This window comes from Cornus florida, unplaced genomic scaffold (assembly GCF_030987335.1).
Source record: "Cornus florida cultivar Cherokee Brave unplaced genomic scaffold, ASM3098733v1 CherokeeBrave_3.0.0_Hap2_Chr08, whole genome shotgun sequence".
Lineage (NCBI taxonomy): Eukaryota > Viridiplantae > Streptophyta > Magnoliopsida > Cornales > Cornaceae > Cornus > Cornus florida.
The window spans coordinates 22,349,298-22,362,028 of NW_026775578.1; the positions used below are offsets into that span (position 1 = coordinate 22,349,298).

The 12,731-nt window shown below is 37.3% G+C and overlaps 1 protein-coding gene across 2 annotated transcripts in view; it reads left to right on the forward strand.

The window, feature by feature from the left end:
• Positions 1 to 12,594, forward strand: part of LOC132270778 (uncharacterized) — a 42,483-nt gene extending 29,889 nt beyond the window's left edge. Inside the window, exons 7-24 of one of the 2 annotated variants that reach the window (XM_059771982.1) lie at positions 2,579 to 2,654; positions 3,961 to 4,417; positions 4,834 to 5,172; positions 5,292 to 5,501; positions 5,634 to 5,732; positions 5,828 to 5,900; positions 7,490 to 7,617; positions 7,734 to 8,016; positions 8,104 to 8,342; positions 8,418 to 8,542; positions 8,734 to 8,851; positions 10,352 to 10,407; positions 10,654 to 10,747; positions 10,831 to 11,014; positions 11,095 to 11,166; positions 11,249 to 11,352; positions 11,427 to 11,489; positions 12,041 to 12,594. In XM_059771982.1, coding sequence (XP_059627965.1) covers positions 2,579 to 2,654; positions 3,961 to 4,417; positions 4,834 to 5,172; positions 5,292 to 5,501; positions 5,634 to 5,732; positions 5,828 to 5,900; positions 7,490 to 7,617; positions 7,734 to 8,016; positions 8,104 to 8,342; positions 8,418 to 8,542; positions 8,734 to 8,851; positions 10,352 to 10,407; positions 10,654 to 10,747; positions 10,831 to 11,014; positions 11,095 to 11,166; positions 11,249 to 11,352; positions 11,427 to 11,489; positions 12,041 to 12,148 — 2,828 coding nt within the window. In that variant the 3' untranslated portion in view covers positions 12,149 to 12,594. Of the gene's footprint in view, positions 1 to 2,578; positions 2,655 to 3,960; positions 4,418 to 4,833; positions 5,173 to 5,291; positions 5,502 to 5,633; positions 5,733 to 5,827; positions 5,901 to 7,489; positions 7,618 to 7,733; positions 8,017 to 8,103; positions 8,343 to 8,417; positions 8,543 to 8,733; positions 8,852 to 10,351; positions 10,408 to 10,653; positions 10,748 to 10,824; positions 11,015 to 11,094; positions 11,167 to 11,248; positions 11,353 to 11,426; positions 11,490 to 12,040 lie in introns of both variants that reach the window. The other variant, XM_059771981.1, reaches the window with a different exon arrangement.
• The last annotated feature ends 137 nt before the right edge of the window (positions 12,595 to 12,731 follow it).

Sequence of the window (12,731 nt, forward strand, 5' to 3'; positions counted from 1 at the left end):
AGAGCAGACCTCTCTGACAATGGTACTTCTGGCTTAGGCTTAGTGTATACAGGTGCATACATAGCCTTCATTCTACTCTCCTCAGCCTGGATATACGAAAACACATCTTTAACAGAAGTAGGGGCTGGATACCTGCCTAACACTTGCACCCTGGCATGCTCGTATCTCGGATGCAGACCACCTGAGAACTCATAGATTCGATTCCTTTCTACCATAGCATGAAATGCTGTAAAATTAGCTGCGCACACAGGTATGTAGTCTTAGTAGTGATCTAACTCTTCCCATTTACCATGTCGAGTGTGGTAATATGTAGCAAGAGTTTGGTCTTCCTGCTTAAATCTTGAAATTTGTTGTTGGAATTCATACAGTTTTGCAAAATTATCAACCGAGGAATACGTCTCTTCTATAGCCGTCCATAGGTCTTTAGCTATTTTCACAAATAGAAACACTTTGCTGATCTGTGGCTGCATGGACTGCTACAACCACGCCATAACTAGTGCATTATTTGTACTCCACTCTTTGAATGCAGGATCGCTCTTGGAGGGATATGTGACAATCCCTTCGATATGGTCGATCATCCTATGACCAGTGATATGCATACGAGCAAATTAAGCCTATTCCATATAGTTCGTCTCATCCAGCCTAACAGTTGTAATACAAAGGCCTGGATGGTGATCACTGCTACCTCCTACTACTGGAGTCAGACTAGGAGAAAACCCAGCTTCTTTTGAAGTCACCTCTAAGCCAGACATTTTATCAAACAATTTCTGGGTATACAATCTTCAGAAACAAAAACAGCAACAAAATACGTAGAGAATAACCTCTCTAACACACAAACTTCAACTAAAAAGATTACCGCATTCTGAGATGTATAGAAAAGCGACAACACAAACCCTAGAAAGCAACAAAATAGACCATACCAGAATCGCGAACGACGAAGAAAAAGCCGCTGGTGCAGAACCCCGCGAACACAAAAAAACACCGATCGAGTGGATGTGATTAACACTACTTCCTTACAAGCAAATCCCATCTTGGAAAATCTCTTCAAAACCCTTCACACCCACTAGGGCTTACACAAACTTGCCCTAGGGTTTCAACTACAAACGTAGAGCTTAACAAACTATGCTCTGATACCATGTTGACTTTAAGATATAATCAAATCAAAAGTAAGTGATAAAGAAGAAGAAGAAAAAGAGAAGAAAGCGGATGAGAGAGAGAGAGAGTGATGGGGAAAGAGAGAGAGAATGAAAGAATTCTTTCATCCTTCCACCACATTCTATTTATAATAAGAAGTTTAAAAAATTACACATAAGCCCCAACATTATATAAGTAATAACAAATAAGCCCCTGACAACAGTTACTGTGTTTGCAATTTCCCACTCAAAACCTCGGTTGTAATATTTGTCAATATTGTGAGTTGTTTGTCTTAACCTCAAAAGATGATAGAGATGGAGCTCAGTGAAGAAAGCGCTGAAAATCTCTCAAGACTTAAGCATATATCTAGGTTAAGGTAAGTTAAGACCATAGAGACCAAAAATATGACCGAGGTGTGCTCTTTAGAAGGCTCAAAATTATGTTTTAATCATGCTTATCGAAATGAGATTTTTGATAAAATTATTTTCAAAATAGGAGGCTACTAAAGTTCTTTCCCATTTTCGGAATCCGAGTCCATTGGGAAACTGAAACAATCCAAAAAAGACTTGTTCTCAAATTTTTTATTGTTCTCATTTTAAAAAAATGCAAAGAAATAAGATTATGAAAATGATGAAAAAGAAAATGCTACCAAAAACACCTTGAATACTTCCTTCATTTAGCTATAAAACTAAGATTAAATGAAGGTCCAAGACATATGGTCACAAACAATTTTCCATTGACCAAATCAAATTCTTGATCAGTGTGTTTGCCAAAGATACCATTTTTGGCTTTTGAAGAGGGGATGTCTTCTCTAACAAGGCGTAGTTACCTCATCAGGATGGCTGAACAGATCCAAACATATAATGCGCGTTCAGTTTAGGTTTAGCTCATACAAATATTTGGGACAAATGGGTGGAACTGATTAAATTGTGGTTAACTTGCTCAGCTGGGATGTGTGTGTGTGTGAGAGAGAGAGAGAGTTAAGGTTGTCATTTTTTTTTTTCCTGATTTTTATTGATTACCTATAGAAAGTAGAGTTTGGCTCTCTAACCTGTTTATCCTGTCACAATGTTCCTAATTGATTTCATCATGCTGCTTCTATACTCACGAAGCATTTAATCCAACATGACATGAACAAGAAAGTGAAATGATTATTGAAAATATGCAGAATTCTGGTGTATGGAGGGTTTAAAAATGTTATTGTAGTGTTATATATCTATTTTAAATGGGTTCCATGCAGAATTAGATACATGAAATACGTGTTTTGCAATAGCGATCTCAAGAGCTAACTTGGTTCAGTGTCTTAACTTATTGCTTGATGTTAATCTCCTCTTTTTATTCCTTTAAATTGTATGACCATTTTGCTTGGTCTGATATGAGAACAAACTTATAGCTTAATATAATTTCAAATCCTAATCAATGCCACATTTTGGTTCATTTGCAGAAGCAGCTGGGATTTCGCTGCCTAATCATCATTCTGTTGTCGGTGTGCTCCCTCAACCATGTTCCTTAGGGAATAGGCAAGATAAGAAATGCTTGAAGTATTTGTTTTCAGTTTTCTGGTCTTTCAGGAACCCCCCCCCCCCCCCCCCCCCCCCCCCCCCTCCCCCCCCAACAACAACAACACACGCAGACACACCCACACCAAAGACCGAAAGTTCAAGCAATGAGTTTATGATATTTTGAGCAAGCTACTTTATATCCCAATTTATTTGCAAAATAGCGATCACAACAGTTTTCATAATTATCCTTTGCTACTTTCCGTTCTACACTCTAGAGACAGACCATGCACTTGAGACTGCCAAGTTTCTGGGGAAATGCTGGTATCAACCAGCATTGGCCATGTGGCCTATCAGTGGACGCCCTCAATGTCAAAAGGTTTCCTTGCACGACCCGCTACATGACACAGTTGATAATCCTAGCCATATGGGCATGCTGGTATTAGTAACCCCTGCCATTATGCTATGCAACTCCAAGCATTCTTGTGCTCAGCACATGCTGTCACACTTGGTTCATGTGATTAGCTAACTGACCTTCATGTGGCATGGGCCATGCCCATGTTCACTGCTCACCGTGTGCAATGCTTGCACATTGCCAGCTTACTGCTTACCGATGTGCAACTCAACTCAGCGCAACTCTAATCGACCAACTCCTGTCCTAACTATTAGGGGTCAATTTAATATTCCTGTTATGTTATCCTGATCTAAGGTGATTACTTTTGATAAAGCACACTTCATATCTTTTTTTACCATCTCAACCTATATTTATTTGATTTTGTTCTTCCTCTGGCATTACTCTCAATGTGAATCATGTCCTTTTCTTATTGGTGCAGTTATTGGTTTAACCATCTTATCTGATTCTGTCTCATTTGGTCTCCTAATGGATGCTACTTCAATAGTTTCACAAATAGAATCAATTCTAATATTTGAACTGGGAACCATATCTGCACCAAGTTTCTTTCAGCCTCCATAACTTCTTCAGAAAAAAAGCCTTTTTAATCATTCCCTATCCTCATTTGATATGTAGGGTTATAATCCTGCCTCTCCAGTCAGAATCTCCTGCTACTCGTCTTTGTATAGAGTCTTATAAAATGAAACAATATTCCAATTTCAACCTAATCTGATTTTCTCTTCCCTTCTCCTCTGCATCAATAACCAGCCGCCTTATTTGGTTACCGTCTATCATATTGGCCAGACAATGGAAAAATCTAGTGTTCTAATAAAAGCTAAAATTTGTTAGATTCTGTTAGTCCATTACTTCACATTAAATATTCACTTAGGTTAATGTGTTTTTCCTCATCATTTGCAACAATTTATTCATTTGCAGGGTGCTGATTGCATATGAGAATGGGGTGATCGTTATCTGGGATATTACTGAAGATCGGGCTGTTGTTGTTAGAGGCTATAAGGATCTTCAACTGAAGGATAAAACAGTTGTGGACATTCCAAATGACGCGAGCCATGAGCACACTGATGCATCAGACAATGAACAAGCAGAAAAGGAGATAAGCTCTCTTTGTTGGATATCTTCTGATGGGTCCATTCTTGCTGTCGGTTATGTAGATGGAGATATTTTGCTATGGAACTTATCAACTGCTACCTCTACCAAAGATCAGCAAGCTCAGAAGTCATCTAATAATGTTGTTAAGCTACAATTATCATCAGGTGACAGAAGACTTCCAGTTATTGTTTTACATTGGTCTGGAGACACAGCACATAATGATCGTGGGGGAAAACTCTTTGTCTACGGTGGTGATGATATTGGATCTGAAGAAGTTCTAACGGTGTGCTCTAAACCTAATTCGGTTTTCTTCTCATTCTCCACCTAGTAATTCCATATGCTACCGAAATTTCCGAATGTTTTAATCTTCTTATATGGTGCAGGCCTCCTACTACCATTGTTATGAATATAGGTTATGAATGTACTATATAAGTAAAATATTAATTTTGTCATTCTTGTAAAATTTATATCATTGTAGCCGACCCCAAGTAATTGGGAAAAGGCTTGGTGGTGGTGGCTGTTATTATTATATTATTATTTGATAAAACATTCTTGTAAGATGTTAGTGATGCTATTATTGACGGTACTAGGATTCCATCAATGAATACAGTTGAAATGAGGAGTTCCAGTATTCTGTTTGGTGTGTGTATGTCTTATTAATTATGACTATCTTATTGATATTTTATCTGTCTTTTGCAGATCCTGAATCTCGATTGGTCTTCTGGCGTAGAAAATTTGAAGTGCATTGGCCGTGTAGACCTTACACTTAATGGTTCTTTTGCGGATATGATTTTAGCACCAAAAGCCGGTGCAACAGAAAGGAGTGACACGACTTCAATATTTGTACTGAACAGCCCAGGACAACTGTTTTTTTATGATGACGCTTGCTTGACTGCCTTAATGTCTCAGCCTGAGAAGAAGCATTTTATTCCTGCAGTTCAGTATCCTGCAATTATACCTACTGTTGAACCATGCATGACCATTGCGAAGCTCAGTCTGGTGCATACAGATGGAAGTTCTTCAAAGGCTCTCTCAGAGGTACTGAATACCTTCTGTGCATGAGCTACTTTTGAGATACTCAGAATGTTCAATACATTCTTTTTTTTTTGGGTCACTGTCCATTACTAACTTATTTACTGTTTAATTTGACTATCTAGACAGTTTCAGCAGCAAAACTTCAAGTAGCACAAGCTTTGAATACTGGGAGTACCAATTGGCCTTTGACTGGTGGCGTTCCCAGTCAGTTGTCCTTTGGTAAAGATCATGGGATTGAGAGAGTCTATATAGCAGGCTATCAAGATGGATCTGTTCGAATATGGGATTCTACATTTCCAGTTCTGTCACTTATTTTCGTCTTAGAATCTGAGGTTTGTACAGATTTGCAAATTGTCAAATATTTTGATTTTGTAGATGTCTAACCACTATTTTTGTCAACAGCTCAATATTTATATTATTTGTGAAACTGGTACTTAATAAAACATGCACCATATGTTACGCAGCTGGAAGGCTTAGAAGTTGCTGGTGCTAGTGCATCAATATCAGCACTGGACTTTTGTTCATCCACTTTAAGTTTAGCTGTTGGCAACGAACACGGTCTGGTGAGCGTTATTTTTCTTTTTCTAGCTTTGGCTACCTTTTTCAGGGACTATAAACTTGAATACTGATAATATACATCTTTTTTGGATTATTTTAGGTTCGTCTATATAGGCTAATGGGGAACTCGGATGATAAAAAATTGCACTTTGTGACCGAAGCAAAACATGAAGGTCCGATTTTTTAAATACTAATTATTTGCATAATGCTAACTTCGTGCCATTTTTTTTTCCATGGTAAGGTAAAGTATATTCCTGCCTACTTCTTAGCATGCCAGAAATTTTGCATTTTATTGAATTTCTTGAAAGTTAGATAACAAACATGGACTGGAAGAAGGTGCAATTTTGAAAACTAGAGTGAGGAATTTATAATTATTAAATACAAGGGGTAGGAGTCAAAACTTCTGTTGTATGAAATTGCTTGAACTTCGGCTGTGCAATGTGCAATATCAAAGAGAGTAAACAAGAAGAGAAACGGCAACCACATGGGATTTTTCTGTGGGCCAATCAATTTGGTGTAGGGGGATTTTGTTCTTTTTCTTTGGGTTTGGGGGTAAGGAGTGAATTAGATACCTTTTTCTTTTTCTTCTTTTTCTGTTAGAAGAGAGGGGTTCAGGGGTTGGTATAGTATTTTTGGGTGTTTGATTCAAGTGGTATACCAACTCTAGGTTGAGATGTCTTGCAATACATGGAAACTTCAAAGTGAACTTCAATTCTCTTGTAAGTACTGAAAGTAAATGCTTTATTCCAAAAACTTAACTGATTGAATGGTTTACCATTATACTTGTTAATCATTTTACTTTTGATGAAATTACCAAAGTCATGTACCAAAAGATGAAAGAAATTAGGGATGCTTGAGGCTTCCCATTTCAAGCAAGGTTATAGCACGAGTTTACATTTAGTCACATAGTAATATGGGATTATGAATATTTCTAGGGCCTGTTGAAGGATTTAAATATTAAAGTGGCACCCTTTCTAACAGATTAAGCTTTTGGAGTAGATGGTTGTTAACATGGTATCAGAGCCAAAGGTCTCGAGTTCAAACCTCACCGTCAATCTAATTAAAATTGAAAAACATGTGTAAGAACAAAACATGAGGGAGCATGTTGAAGGATTTAAATATTAAAGGTACACCCTCTTACAGCTTAAGCTTTTGGAGTAGATGACTGTTAACAGGGCGTCAGGGCCAACCCTAACCAGAATTTCGGTTGGGAGTCTTCTCTTGTGTCTGATGAACATGCTGGAGAAGGACAAATAAAAACTCAACCTCTACCTATATAGTGACTGACGTTACAAATTTAGGTGGAATTTTGCAAAGAGATATGAACTCATTCCTATAAAGCTGTTTGAACTTTTTAAGGCCACCTCTGCATTAAGAAACCAAAGAAAAGTTTGTTAATCCTTGTCCGAACTGTTTGATGTCAGTTATCTATATTCTCTTTAACTTCCTGTCTAGGATCACAATTTCATTTAAACAACATGTTACCATGTCTTTCCATACCACTTTGAGAAACTTATTAGAAACCAAAGGAAGAAAAAGAAAGAGAAGGATCGAAAATCAGGTAGACCACACTACGAGCATTGGCAAAAGGAAGCTTTGAAGGAGAGGAAAGTGGTTTTGTGGTTGATGCCTCCATTATTCAATAAACGAACAACTAGTGCTACTTGTTATAATATAGTTTTTGATTAAATGAGTATTTTTCACCGTGTTAACTGGTTCTCTTTATTGCTAAGATGATGATCACTGGGTAGCTTGTTTGCAGTTTGCAGTTTGAACCATGAAAACGGAGCTCAGTGCACAGCTGTATTTTCCTTCCTAAATTCTCCTGTACACACCATGCAGTATGCAAATTCTGGAGTTAGACTTGCTGTAGGATTTGAATGTGGTCGGGTAAGCAACATCTGGTGGTAGTTAATGCTAATCTATTAAACTTATTCATCTTAGGTATAGTTACAATATCAGCTAAGTCATTGTCAGGGATTCACATTTTAATTGTCCCATTTCAGGTTGCGATGCTTGATATCAATTCGTTCTCAGTTTTGTTTCTTACAGACTCCGTATCCAGCCCAAGTTCCCCTCCTGTTTCTCTTGCTGTTGAAGCATTCTCAGATTTTCACCAGAGTCTGGATCACAGTGTGACCAGAACCTCAAATGAATCTGCAAGGGAAGTAGTTTTCATCTTGACCAGAGATGCCCACATTGTTGTTACAGATAGCACCACCGGCAACGTAATCAGCTCTTGGTCAATACTACCAAAGGAGTCAACTGCAATTTCCCTTTATATATTAGGCAAGTATTATCTTCTTTAATGAATATTAGTTTATGAGTTCACACTGATTTATCTTTTATAGCTTTCTGGGAACTGTTCATATGCAGAGGGCAATATTTCTCTCTCTGAAGTGTCTGGTGAAAAGCATTCACCGATCTCATCTCAGGATTCTGAAGCAAGAAATGAACCTGGAGAAACCACTTCTCACCCCAATAGGGAGTCGCTTGGAACTGAATCTGGTGCCTCTACTAAAGCCTCGCATTTGGGGCAGAAATTTAAGGATTCACTCGTCTTACTTTGCTGTGAGGATGTGTTGCGTTTGTACTCTTTGAAGTCTGTTGTTCAGGTGTCTTTTCTTATCCATATTGCTTTCGTCAGTTCTGTATTTCTTTCACGGTTAAGGTGAATTGCTCTATTTCAGGGGGACAACAACTCCATTCGTAAAGTGAATCTTGTAAAACCATGTTGCTGGACTACAGTTTTTAAGAAAGAGGGAAAAATATGTGGACTGGTTATAGTCTATCAGACTGGATTAATTGAGATAAGGTGAAGTGCTTATTTGCAGTATTTCCTTTTCTAGTTTTGACTGTTACTGCTTAGTGACATGATGCAATTCAATTGCTTTTTGGTAGTATTTTGGCTTTTCCTTGACTGTTTAGGTTTGCAATGTGAATCTTTTTTTGATATCTCACTTTAAATTAATTTGACACGTGGTTTCTGATTTCATCCTTGGACAGGTCTTTGCCAGATCTTGAAGTTGTGGGAGAAAGTTCTTTAATGTCAATTCTTAGATGGAACTTCAAGCCTAATATGAACAAAACAATGAGTTCTTCCAACACAGGGCAGATTACTCTGGTTTGTTATTTTCTAACCCTGTAGAACCGATCAGTTGTTCATTGACCTTGATTTTGCTGCAATCTACTATAGTATGATGTTTTTCTGAACTTTATGGTTCGATGAAGTCACAATTGATCTTTTTTTCCAGCTTATTATATCATGTCCTGGAATTGTTTGGAGAGTAATCACAAGATATATGTTATTTTTTCCAAATCTAGACATTCTGATCTTTTGCTAATATTATTTGCAAAGATCTTTCAACAGTTTGCATCCTTTGTACTCAAAACTTGGGTTGCTGCAAACTGTTTCAGATGGATTTTAATCATGAATTTTTTTTACGTTGAACATTGGTTCAGAATTGAAGTGCTGAGAATTGTTGCCTATGAAAACTATAGCAATATTGGTCCTGCTAACATGTTACAACTCTGTCCAGACTTGTTTTAGGCCAAATTGGGACCAAATTAAAATGGAAAGTTTATAAGCTAACGTCACTTGAAGGAAGATTATTTAGATAAGGCAGTAAACAGATTCACAGAGGTAGCTGTAGATTATTCTAATACTAGTTTCAGTCGTCGTTTATTGAGACTTCATTGAATCTCAAATGCATATTGAAAAAAGTGGTATGACAATATCAGCTGAAACACAACGATAAGTAAGGATGATGCATGATTAGAATTTAGAAAAAGACACCTTGAAAGTTGGAACAATGAAGCGCAAATAAGCTGTGCCATATGATTCATAAGTTCATTAATCCACACTAATTTTGAGCCACGAGTCTTTTACTTGATTTATATATTTTGTAGAAAACTAGCATTAGAGGCTGTTTGATAGTAGGCCGTACCAGTGCTGCCAAGAGGAGCAAAACTTGGTCAGTCAACTACGATTGTTATTGAGGAGAGCAAAAAAAAAAAAAAAAAAAAAACGAAAACACACTACAACTTTAGACCCACACAAAATACTTTAGCCACAACTTTCAAATTTGATGTAATTATTTATTTGTGGGTGTGTAGAGGGGGGACGAAGCGGGGGAGGGGTGTGGTTCTGATTTGAGGCTCCAAAACCAGAAAGGATATAGTGATCTGGTGTGAAGACATGCATTGCAATATATGGCAAGCGGTTCCAATCAGCCAACCTATAAGTTATATGAGGCCATTATGGCGAGAAGAATTCGTGAACATATTATGTTCTTACAATTATCTATTTTAACTTCATGTCCACAGGACTGCTACAGTCTGTAATTTGAACATCATTTCCCTTGCCCCCTTTTTCAATTTTTTTTTTTGGGGATTTAATACAATTTCCCTTACTTGCTAGGCCTTGAATATATTTCCTTCCTTTACCTTATCATTGTAGTTTTTTATTCATGCTAATCGCAGATACTTGGTATGTCACCATAATGATCTGTCTCATTATCTATAGGTTTATAAATTCCCGAGTTCCATTGACACGATTTGTATTTTCAGTTGCAGTTTAGTGTAATTGTATGTAACTTGAATTTATGGTGTTTTAACTTTATAGGTGAATGGATGTGAATTCGTGTTCATATCTCTATTGGCCTTTGAAAATGACTTCAGGTCTCTCTCTCTCTCTCTACTCATTTCTGGCCACATGTAATTCTATATTTATATGCCATCAAGCTGTAATTTCTATGCAATGTCAAATGCTGTGGAATTCCTAAATAGAGTCTATGACTTGATCTCTCCCTCAAACACTCGCATCCACAAACATGCACTGATGTATTGCTATGCCCTCAAGTTGTAATTTCACAATGCCATGCAAATACCGCAGTATTTCTAAATAAAATCTATGGTTTGCTTTAGGATTCCGGAGGCTTTGCCTTGTCTTCATGATACACTCCTAGCAGCTGCTGCTGATTCTGCTTTTAGTTTTTCTCAAGATCAAAAGAAAAAACAGGTTGGAGTATGTGTGATTTTAAGCTTCCAATTTCTTCGTTTTCATGAACAATTAAGGATTTGTTCTGTCTTCTGTAGCCACAGGGTACTGGCCCTGGAATTTTTGGTGGTATCATTAAGGGCCTCAAAGGTGGCAAAGCAGATCGTTATGGGGATCTTTCTGAAGCTCAAAAAACTGCACATTTAGAGAAAATATTTTCAAGGTTCCCATTCTCTGACCTGTCTGCTAGCATGGAAGATGACCAAGAAGAAGTGGAAGTTAACATAGGTTTGTTATATCTTCCTTCAATCTTCCTCCTCTTGCCTACTGCTTTCCCTCCTTGACCGTGTTTACCTGTTTAAATACAGATGACATTCAAATTGATGAACCTCTACCTGCCGTATCATCTTCTTCTCATAAGAGCAAGAATGACAAGAGAGGTAGATAGATTATAAGTTTCTGAATTCTTATAGTTGTATTTTAAACTTTCAATAGGATTAACAATTTCATTTTGCTGTGTAGATGAGGAAACGAAGAGGGAAAAATTGTTTGAAGGTGGTACCGAGGATGCAAAACCAAAACTTAGAACACCCGAAGAAATTATGGCTAAATATAGAAGCCCTGAGGTAATTTCATTTGAAAACGGTCAGTAATTTCTTAATTACAGGGATCATATTGTCTGACATGGCCCTCTTTCCAGGATGCCAATGCAGCAGCTGCACGTGCAAGAGATAGGCTTGTAGAACGCCAGGAGAAGCTTGAGGTAAACAAACTTATCCTCACAAGTGTCTTTAAGAAAAAAAATTTATTTTCTTTTCCTGTATTCGGATGTTGGTTTGAGGTAGACAAACTTATCCTCAAGTTTGTTGAGTTGAAAATTAACTTGGCACAACCATTGTGCAAGTTTATGCTCGGCTCAAGTAGATGGGAAGATTGGTGTAAACCGTGGAAAACAAACATTAACAGTTAAAGAGCCCCATCTTCAAAAAACCATTAGTTAGTAGTGTAGGCCATAAAGCATCTTATCATATAATATTTGCCGATAGATTAATTATATTCTCTGGAGTTTAGACTCAAATAATGCCACAAGATTATTATTGTTATTCTTTGATTGTCAAGGGAAGAATAACATATAGTTTGTCCCCTTTTTCTTGAATCAATTGCTTCACTGCCTGCCTGAACTTCAGTTTAATTGAAAGTACTAAAAGGTTTTTTTCCGTTCTTTTGCGTCATAAACATCTATTATGCATAAAGACCTTCTCAGTAGTTGACTACTCGATTCCCACTGAGCATTTTTATTTGCTGCATCTACAGAAACTAAGCAGACGAACTGAAGAGCTACAAGATGGTGCAGAGAACTTTGCCTCAATGGCAAATGAACTTGCCAGGCAAATGAAAAATCGTAAATGGTGGAACATATGACTAGAAATGTGAGTTTCAATTGGTTGGATTTGTTGATATACCCTCTTGGTCCTGTTTGGATGCGGACGAGCCCTTCCAGTAGTCGCTTCTCTTTGGATTAAGGAGTCTATAAAGCATTTGATGTAGCAATACATAATTAGTCGCTTCGCTTTTGGATTAAGGGTTCTACAAAGCAATTGATGCAGCAATACATACACAATTAACTTCGGATTATATGGGTTCTACAAAGCATTTGGTGCTGCAAAATACGCACACATTTTGATGGTTTCGTAATTAGATAGGTATTAATTTGTCCGGCCAAGGCGATGTAAATCCTTATCAGTCAACACAACTGGTTCAAAATTTTCACAGAAAGCTTTTAGTAGATAGAATTGTTTGAGCACGTTTGTATCAATTTATCAACAAATTCTATATATGAAATGGAATCCCCCTTTTTGGTTTTCTTATTGTGCTTGTTCTTGTTCCAGCCCCGAAAAATGTATTAATCAGACAGCTCAAAAATTGACTAATAAAACGTTGTTTGTTTGTTTTTTTTATCTAACTTGATTTTTTTGGGATAAGTTGAGTCCATGTAGAGGCATTT